At 36.8% G+C, this 9,823-nt stretch overlaps 1 protein-coding gene across 1 annotated transcript; it reads left to right on the top strand.

Moving 5' to 3' along the window:
* Window positions 1-3,674: 3,674 nt before the first annotated feature.
* Window positions 3,675-9,022, top strand: LOC128664553 (olfactory receptor 2G3-like). Its single transcript, XM_053719371.1, has 3 exons — window positions 3,675-4,573; window positions 4,942-4,954; window positions 8,714-9,022. Exons 1-3 carry the CDS (start codon window positions 3,675-3,677, stop codon window positions 9,020-9,022), a joined length of 1,221 nt encoding a protein of 406 aa, XP_053575346.1.
* Window positions 9,023-9,823: the final 801 nt, after the last annotated feature.

Here is a 9,823-nt window from a genome sequence, read left to right as displayed (position 1 = left end):
GGCGGTGCCCGGAGCGGCAGATTGGGGGTTAATAATGTAGGTGTCGGCGATGTTGGGGGCGGCAAATTAGGGGTTAATAAGTGTAAGATTAGGGGTGTTTAGACTCAGGTTTCATGTTAGGGTGTTAGGTGTAAACATAAATTTTATTTCCCCATAGGAATCAATGGGGCTGCGTTAAGGAGTTTTACGCTGCTTTTTTGCAGGTGTTAGACTTTTTTTCAGCTGGCTCTCCCCGTTGATTCCTATGGGGAAATCGTGCACGAGCACGTACAACCAGCTCACCGCTGACTTAAGCAGTGCTGGCATTGGAGTGCGGTAATAAGCAAAATTTTGCTCAACACTCACTTGTCTTTTAATGACGGGTTTCTGAAAACTCGTAATACCAGCGCTGCATGTAAGTGAGCGTGAGGGACAACTACTCGTTAGCACCGCACAGCCACTAACGCAAAACTCGTAATCTAGGCCACTATGTCTCTCTGATCACCACATTCAAGAAGCGATATCCATTCTTTACACTATTTTTAACCGCACCCCAACAGAAAGCAAAACACATTTTATGATAAAATTAACTTTCTCACAAAATGCATTGCTTGAGGAAAACGTTATTAAGGTGGCCTTCAGATGGTATCTCTACCCAACAAGATCATGTGGGGGGGAGGAATCACTGTCCCAACACTGTTACAGAGGGTGCGGTGAGAGAGGTACATACTTACATATGTGGTGGCATTGTGAAAAAATCAGAGGCATTTGGGAACACACATCTGCACTATTGAGCTCAATATTCCAAAAGAGAGTAACACTATTAATAGAACAAGCACTATTACACTTCGTGATTTCTGGGCTCTCTAAACAAAATAACAAATTAGTTATGATGATTTGCACGATTGTTAGACTAAACATCACTCAATTTTGGAAGACTATGCCAACAAGCTTTGAACTAGTAAAGAATAAGATAATATACCACTACAATATGGCTAGTTCAGCAGCAGAATCCTTGAACAATAAAGAGAGTTTCTTATTACAATGGGAGCCGTTTATTATGCACCACGAGGCCACACTGAGAAATCGTAATTAAAATAGTTACACCATGTCTTGTGAGTGAGAGGTCTGAGCCGAGCCCAGAGGGACTACACACCTGAAGACCAAAATAGAGAACTTTTTTTGCTGGAAGTTAAGGGAAACTAGTCTGTACTTTCATTCTATATTGACGTAGAGAATATTATTGTAGAGAACTTAATGACAGATATCTGGTTGTAAAACAAGGGAATGTTTGTTTCGTGTATAATGCATTTGTATAAAAAATATTAATAAAAACAATTTCAACATAAATAGATACATATTCCCCTATGTGAAGAATATTGGAATGTGACATTTTTACAGAAAATACATAGTTATATGTGCATACATATACATATTGTATATGTATATATCGCTAAGGTAAAGCCCTTTGGAGCCCTTTTATTCTAACACCTGAAACCTCGAATCTTTGAACCCTTATAACTTTTTTGTACAAAATTCTTTTTTATTATTTTTTTATCAGATAGTGTTATTTTGAGTGTAATTGTACTTTCAATGTAATTTTTGATGTGTTTTGTGTCACTTTTTGTTTCACGTAACGATTAAACAGAGCTCTGAAGTCGCGGTAATCATTCTAGCATAAATTGTTATTGCGCTCACGTGTTCCAATTTACATCTAACTTGTAATATGAGCATAAAATCCCTTTATTACCCATTCCCCAGCTCTGCATAACCAACATGCTTAATTTAATATACTTTTTACCTCTGTGATCACATTGCATCTAAGCTTCTGCAGACTGCCCCCTTATTTCAGTTCTTTTGACAGACTTGCATTTTAGCCAGTCAGTGCTGAATAAAAAATAACTCTGTGGCAGTGAGCACAATGTAAAAAAAGCTGTAAAAAGAGGTGGCCTTCAAGGGTTTAGAAATTAGCATATGAGCCTACCTAGGTTTAGCTTTCAACAAAGAATGGAAATAGAACAAAGCAAATGTCACAATAAAAGTAAATAGGAAAGTTGTTTAAAAGTGCATACCCTTTCTGAATCATGAAAGTTTAATTTTGACTAGACTGTACCTTTAAATAAATAAATTACTAAGTAACTATGCTAAATCAGTGCTAAACCCCCTTAAAGGGACACTGAACCCCACATTTTTCTTTTGTGATTCAGATAGAGCATGAATTTTTAAGCAACTTTCTAATTTACTCCTGTTATCAAATTTTCTTTATTCTCTTGGTATCTTTATTTGAAATGCAGGAATCTAAGTTTAGATGCCGGCCCATTTTGGTGAACAACCTGGGTTGTCCTTGCTGATTGGTGGAAAAAATCCATCCACCAATCAAAAAGTGCTGTCCAGAGATCTTAACCCAAAAAAGCTTAGATGGCTTTTATTTCAAATAAAGATAGCAAGAGAACGAAGAAAAATTGATAATAGGAGTAAATTAGAATGTTGCTTAAAATCGCATGCTCTATCTGAATCACAAAAGAAAAAAATTGGGTTCAGTGTCCCTTTAAGGAAAGAAAAAAGTCGAGGCTATCCCAGTATTTTTCCTTAACTGCAAATGTGCAGACAGAGTTCATGCTATATATGAATATTAGTTTGTGATTAGTTAGCAGTTAGGGTTATTTTGTTCTGGGGGACAGGAAACTCAGTGGAAAAAACCCCAACTAAAACAATATGCTCATTAGACAAAATAACGCTGCATCTTTTATTGCAAAATTCTTCTCCGATATGAAGGTACATTATCATGCAGCTTACAGTTTGTGTTTAAAGTCCCTTAAGGACTCGATTTATCATCCCGTTGCAGACACGGCCATACAAATTCGCCCCTGTTCGCTTGGCTTCTCCTTTGGTGGGCAGCAATCCGCACTCCTGTTTGCTTGCGTGCAACCCTGTTCCCTGCCCACGCTTAGCCAATCACACTAAGGCAGGAGCTGCCGAGAGACTGGGAAGATTGAAATTCTCCCCCTCTTAGTTGGAGAACAGGGCAGGGAAGGGAAGCAGCGGTCTGATGACCTCTGCTTGATAAATTCTGATCGCAGATTCACTTGTGCAAACCTGCAGTCAAAGGGAAGAGAAGGGCTTGATAAATTGTCCCCGTAATAGTTACACTGAGGCTATGCAATCCTTTGCTTTACTGCTAACAACACCAACATTTAACCCCCCTCTGAGATGCTATTTCCACCAGATCTTCAGAAATATATGCCCACATCAGCAGGTCAGACATCTTCAAGCTCCTTGCTTCATTCTTAACTCTGAATTGGTTCTAGCTCCGTTTTAAACAAATCCAGGCACGTTACCAATTATTGTTTTAAATTAGCAAAATAACTAATAGTTGTGCACCTGTCCGTCTCAGATATTAACCAAAAGGGTGTCAGGGGGGCTCTACTTTGAAAAATAAGGTTTGTTTTTGGAAAGTTGACATTTTGGGGGATACTGACTACTTCTACAAAAGTACAAGCAAAAATTGTCACAAGCCTAAAATAAAAGAAAAAAAACTTTTCATATGAAGTCTGTTTTAATAAACAGAATTGTATAAATAGCATCAATTATTTAGTTTCAGTTAAGAATTACTTCATTTTGATATATATATGATGATCATTTGCCCTTTTTTTCCATTGTATTATTTTTATTCCAGAGCTCAGCTGGGATCTAGAATGAGAAATCATAGCTCTGTGGTTGAATTCATCCTTCTGGGTCTCTCCAGTCATCCCATGACACAGATTGTGCTGTTTGTTGTATTTGCATCATTTTACATCATGTCATTAATAGGTAATATCGTTATCATTTTTATCAGCAAGATGGATTCTCAGCTTCATACCCCAATGTATTTCTTCTTGAGTAACTTATCCTTTTTAGACATCTGGCACACATCAACAATTGTTCCCAACATGCTGGTTAACTTCTTGTCTGTGAAGAAAAGCATTTCCTTTGCGGGGTGTATAACACAAATGTGTATCCATCTCTCCTTGGGGGGTACAGAGTGTTATCTACTTATGGTCATGGCTTATGACCGGTATGCAGCAATATGTTGCCCGTTACACTACACCAGAATAATGCATCCCACTCTCTGCATTAAGATGGCGACTGGATCATGGTTTGGAGGTCTTATGAACTCATTAATACACACACTGTTTGCATTAAGATTGCCTTTCTGTGGTCCTAATGTAATCAACCATTTTTTCTGTGAGGTGCCTGTTCTTCTAGAACTAGCTTGCATGGATGCTTCCCTTAACAAGACTGTTATTTTCTTTTGCGCTATTTTGGTGGTTATGATTCCATTTTTCCTAATCCTTATGACATATGTATATATTATTACAAGCATTTTAAAGATAAGTTCTTCTGTTGGAAAGAAGGCTTTCTCTACCTGTGCTTCCCATGTCACTGTGGTTACTTTGTTTTATGGGACCATCATATTTATGTACATGAGACCTGGAGCAAGTCATGTCCATAAGCAGGATAAAATGGCTGCTTTGTTCTATAGTGTTGTGGCCCCAATGCTGAATCCTCTTATCTATACCCTAAGAAACAAAGATGTGAAAGAGGCTCTAAAAAGAAATTGGTAAAAAAAAACAAAAAAAAAACAGAGATTATTCGCTACTTATTATAAAAAAATTGGTTTCCCTCCAATAATAGCACAGTAGTTTTCTTCATAATAGGACTTTATTACAAAACTGTTCATCAAAGTCCTGATATATATGAATGATTGATCATCATAGGTGTGTCCTAGGATAATTTATCATAACCTATTAATAAGAAAAACACTAACAGGGTTGTAAATAGATTGTTCAGTCTTTGGAGAATATCATTATCCAGGGACGTGCACTCATAGGAGGCAGGGGAGGCAGTGCCTACCCTGCCATATGTGGCCAAAGCTTAATTAAATTTTAATTAATACAAAAAAAAAATATTTTCCCCCCATGTAATGCTATGGAGAGGCAGGTACAGGAACGCTTTTCTCCATTGCAGTACATGGGTCAAAGGAAAAGCTGTGCTGCAGCGCCACCTGTGTTCTGTCAATATTGGGACCAATTGGAGGCACCCATCTTGATGCCTCCTAGCAAGTGAAGGATATATAGATTAATCAGAAGGAGGATGCAGTGAGCAGTGTCATGTGACACAACTGGAAGCTGAGGTAACCTAAGAACAGATGACACCAAGCAGAAGAGTAAAGTAGTATTCTACATCTCTTGTGATTCACAAATTGTGTTCAGACACAGCTCATTAACAGGGGAGGACAGTAAGTGAGCATAACCCAATACTGACAGGAATTCAAAGGGTCAATTCAAATTTAAATCCATAATTTAAAACCCAGAGTTTGAAGTTAAGTGTGCAGTGCCCACATTATTTAAATTAATGTTTTTGACATTGAATATTGCTAAGCCTCCCTTTTTCATGGTTATTTGATTTAATTAGGTACAAACTCCATATATGTTATGTCTATTCAGTCAGAGGATGCAGAATCTATTTTTATTTTTCTCTGTGTCTCCATTTATTTAAAGACTGCTGTTAACTTGTAATTCACAAGTCAATTGAAAGCTGTTGCATTGTGTTTTTAATATGTGCTGCTTTTATACAAGTTTATATTAATAAAAAGGAGATAATGAGTCATTTAAAAAAATATATGTAATTATTGCAGTTAAATGTTTTTAGAAATAATGCCACTGTAAAGTAACTGGTTAAACACATAGTCAAAGGGAGACATTTAAAATTAAACTTTAATGATTGAGGTAGAGCATGCTATTTTAATAGACTTTTCTAGTTATTTATATTTTGAGAATTAGCATCAACTGTTACTGGCCCCATGTCAGCAAACCAAATTAGTTTTTGAAAGGAACATGAAAGTCATAATTACATTCCCATCATTCAGATAGAAATTGCACAAAAATAAATAAACTTTCTATTTTACTTTTATTATGTACTTCATTCTTTTGGTATCCTTTGGAGTCCTTTGTTGAAGAGCATACCTAAGTGGAATGTGCACGTGGGTTTCTTGAACACCATATTGCAGCAGCTGTGTTGGCAGTATTGATAACTTGTCCTTTGTGTAAAACTTGTATGGTAAATTATTTCTATTTTTACAATACAGTAGTGAGTAGAGAAGAGATTGTGTATCATTCTAATTGCTTAGTAACTGGCACAGTGCCACAAAATTGTGTGAGTGTGTATGTGAGCAGAGTGTGTGTGGATGTCAGTGAGCAGAGTATGTGTGCTTTATTCTCCAGGTAATCAATACATTTCCGATGAGCTGGTGTTTTAGTGGAGTGTTTCTTAACAATGGTCCTCAAGTACCCACAACAGGCCAGGTTTCCATTATAGCTGAATCAGTGCACAGGTGAAGTAATCAGCTGATCAGTAACTCAGTGGTTACTAACTTGCTCTCACCCATCACCTGATTATGTCACCTGTGCACTGGTTCAGCTATCATTTAAACCTGCCCTGTTGGGGGTACTTGCGGCCCTCTGTACATGTTTTTCTCCGGCGTATCATATCTAGTGCCTCACCAGCCTCTGACCTCACTGCATGTCACTGTCATTATCTGTATTACTTACCAATTAAAAGAATATCAGGCTTCATTTTTAAAGTTGCCCATTCTTACGTATATTACTCTACTTTTATAAATCTCAGTTCAATTAAGGATCTTGCAATGGATGTTACAATATACTTAACAGATAAGAACATGTTTATGTTGATTTATCAAACATGTTTAACTTGTATGCATACACTATATTAAATAAACACATATGATATCATTATATCTGCTGAAGAGAATTCCAAGGAACATTCATATCTTTAAATAAAAAGCGATACAAATCTTGAAATAATACTTAGCTGTTACAGGTTTAAAGGGACAGTCTACACCAGAATTTTTATTGTTTTAAAAGATAGATAATCCCTTCATTACCCATTTCCTAGTTTTGCATAACTAACACAGTTATAATAATATACTTTTAACCTCTGTGATTATCTTGTATCTAAGCCTCTGCAAACTGCCCCTTTTCTCAGTTCTTTTGACAGACTTGCAGTCTAGCCAATCAGTGCCTGCTCCCAGATAACTTCTCGTGCACAAGCACAGTGTTATCTATATGAAATACATGAACTAACACCCTCTAGTGGTGAAAAACTGTTAAAATGCAATCTGCAAGAGGTGGGCTTCAAGGTCTAAGAAATTAGCATATGAACCTCCTAGGTTAATCTTTCAACTAAGAATACCAAGAGAACAAAGCAAAATTGGTGATAAAAGTAAATTGGAAAATTGTTTAAAATGACATGCTCTATCTGAATCATGAAAGACATAAAAGTAGAATATACCTTAACTAAAATGCATATACCTTTAAGAATAATGAATTTGTTACCTATGATTAAAAAGTACTTCCAAATGTTAGTAAAACTGAGGCAAAGACCTGAGTCAGAGGTCTAACATTTTACTCGGCCAGGATCCACATAATTTACACACAATGGACCAGATTACGAGTGGAGCGCTATTTAGCACTCTCTCTAGCATGTTAAATTTGCTAGATGGAGACTTTTTTGCGTGTGCGGGTTGCACTCATATTACAAATTAAAACCGTGTTAACTTCTTCTCCAATAGACTTCAACGGAGTCTGAAAACTTAAACAAAAAAAATAAAACCCATACACGTGCGCTAACTCGACCATGTTTGTTCAAGAATGTTAAACCTCAAATATTATTATTTCACATTCCAATGATCTTCACATAGCAGAATATGTTCTTTTTATTCTTAAATACATATTTCTATATCTATATATCTGTATATACCTATACCTATATATCTTTTTCTATTGATCTAAAAATTATGATAATAACAGAAGGTATCCTGAAATAAAGAGGGTCATGCATGGGTCTTATATAATAAACCTCATTTTCATATAGGAAACTGCATTTTTTTTTAAATATTAGATTAAACACCTTCCTTTCGACTATAGAAGGACAATGGTATAGTACCAACTATTGAATTGAATGCTTCACTTAAAACAAATAGAAAGCCAAGGCTGCAAATTAAATAACCAAATATGTTGAGCCTCTGGTAGCCATTACACAAAATATAAAATTGAGCAGATGCTCTGCCATATCATGGTGTATACTCTAAATATCTGGGACTAAGCTACAACTAAATGATAACTATAACAAAGTGTCAACTAATGAATCATTGAGAATAAATACATGAAGTATCTTTTACTAAAAGAGACAGTGTACTGCAGAATTTTCATTGTTTAAAAAGATAGATAACCCCTTTATTACCCATTCCCCACTTTTGCATAATCAACACTGTTTTATTAATATACTTTTTACCTCTATGATTATCTTGTATCTAAGCCTCTGCAGAATGCCCCCTTATTTCCGTTATTTTTTTTACAGACTTGCATGTTAACCAATCATTGCTGACTCATAAATAACTCCAGAGAGTATGCACAATGTTATCTATATGTCACACATGAACTAGCACTATCTAGCTGTGAAAAACTGTCCAAATGCACTTAGATAAAAGGTGGCTTTTAAGGGCTTAGACATTAGCATATGAGCCTACCTAGGTTTAGCTTTCAACTAAGAATACCAAGAAAACAAAGCAAATTTGATGATAAAAGTAAATTGGAAATGACAGTGATACCCAATAACGTGTGCTGATCTGAAAGAATTACCAACAAAATCAAACTTTGCCTCCTTCCTACAACAGGTTGGTCGTTTGGTTAAGGAAGGAGGCCTTGCAGAAGTAAAAAGAGATGGTGCAGATCTTGGTGGTAGAGTAGAGTTTCTTGAAGAAAAAGCTGAATCACAAGCCTCAGACATCGACCTACTCACTAGGAAAATCAATGCACAAGAATCTCACATCACCTTCTTACAAACTAAACTTGAAGATCTCGACAATAGGGGCAGAAGACAGAACAGGGGTATCCCTGAAAACATTACTCATGATAACCTACATCCAGGGGATTTTCAAAACCCTGTTGAACGACCCTTAACTACCAGAACTTCAATCAGATAGAGCTCATAAAGCCCTAAGATCACCACCTAAAGATTCTGAACCTCCAAGAGATGTTATCCTGAAATTTCACAAATTTACTGATAAGAAACGAATTGCGACCGCTTCTAGGCAAAAACAGCATTTTTTTATACAAAGGAACTCATCTACAACTCTACATGACCATAGTCTGATAACATTACAAAACCACAAAGAAACCAGATTTCTCCCTCTACACCTAAAAGAGCATGGCCTATCCTACAGATGGGGCTTTCACCTCAGCTTGAAGGTCATGAAAAAAAACCAAAAGTTTCACCTACCAAACACAAGATGACTTAGAGGACTTTTTCGGGCAACTGGAAATACCCCAACCCACTCCACCATCCATTGCGGGGGATGTTCCTCCAAAAGACGATACACTGCAACTTAAAAAGAAAAGCTCTGGGGGCGTGGCTACGCAGCGGCCATGATAGGTTGCATTTCATGAAGCTCCCTAAATACCTCCTAACAAAAATCTAATTTTATCTGAAGTTTCTACTTAATTCACCTCAGATTCATCTTGTGCGAATGCCTTACTACAGGCTGATCCTGACTTAATACATTCGCCTCACATGAACTTTCAGAGAACTTATTTAGCCTGCTTTGGAGCACAATTGAAGGCCTACACGAGAGCTCCTATGCATCCTCCCCCCGACCGCCTGGGTTAGAGCGGTGCTAATCTTAATGAAAATTGAGTCTACACCACATCACTTAATCCGATCATGGAGGAAGACCATTACTTACTGGTACAGGCCCTACTTATGAAGTTGGAGCTGCGGGTGTTTA

The sequence above is a fragment of the Bombina bombina genome, chromosome 6 (assembly GCF_027579735.1).
Source record: "Bombina bombina isolate aBomBom1 chromosome 6, aBomBom1.pri, whole genome shotgun sequence".
NCBI lineage: Eukaryota > Metazoa > Chordata > Amphibia > Anura > Bombinatoridae > Bombina > Bombina bombina.
This window is presented reverse-complemented; position numbering and strand designations above follow the sequence as displayed.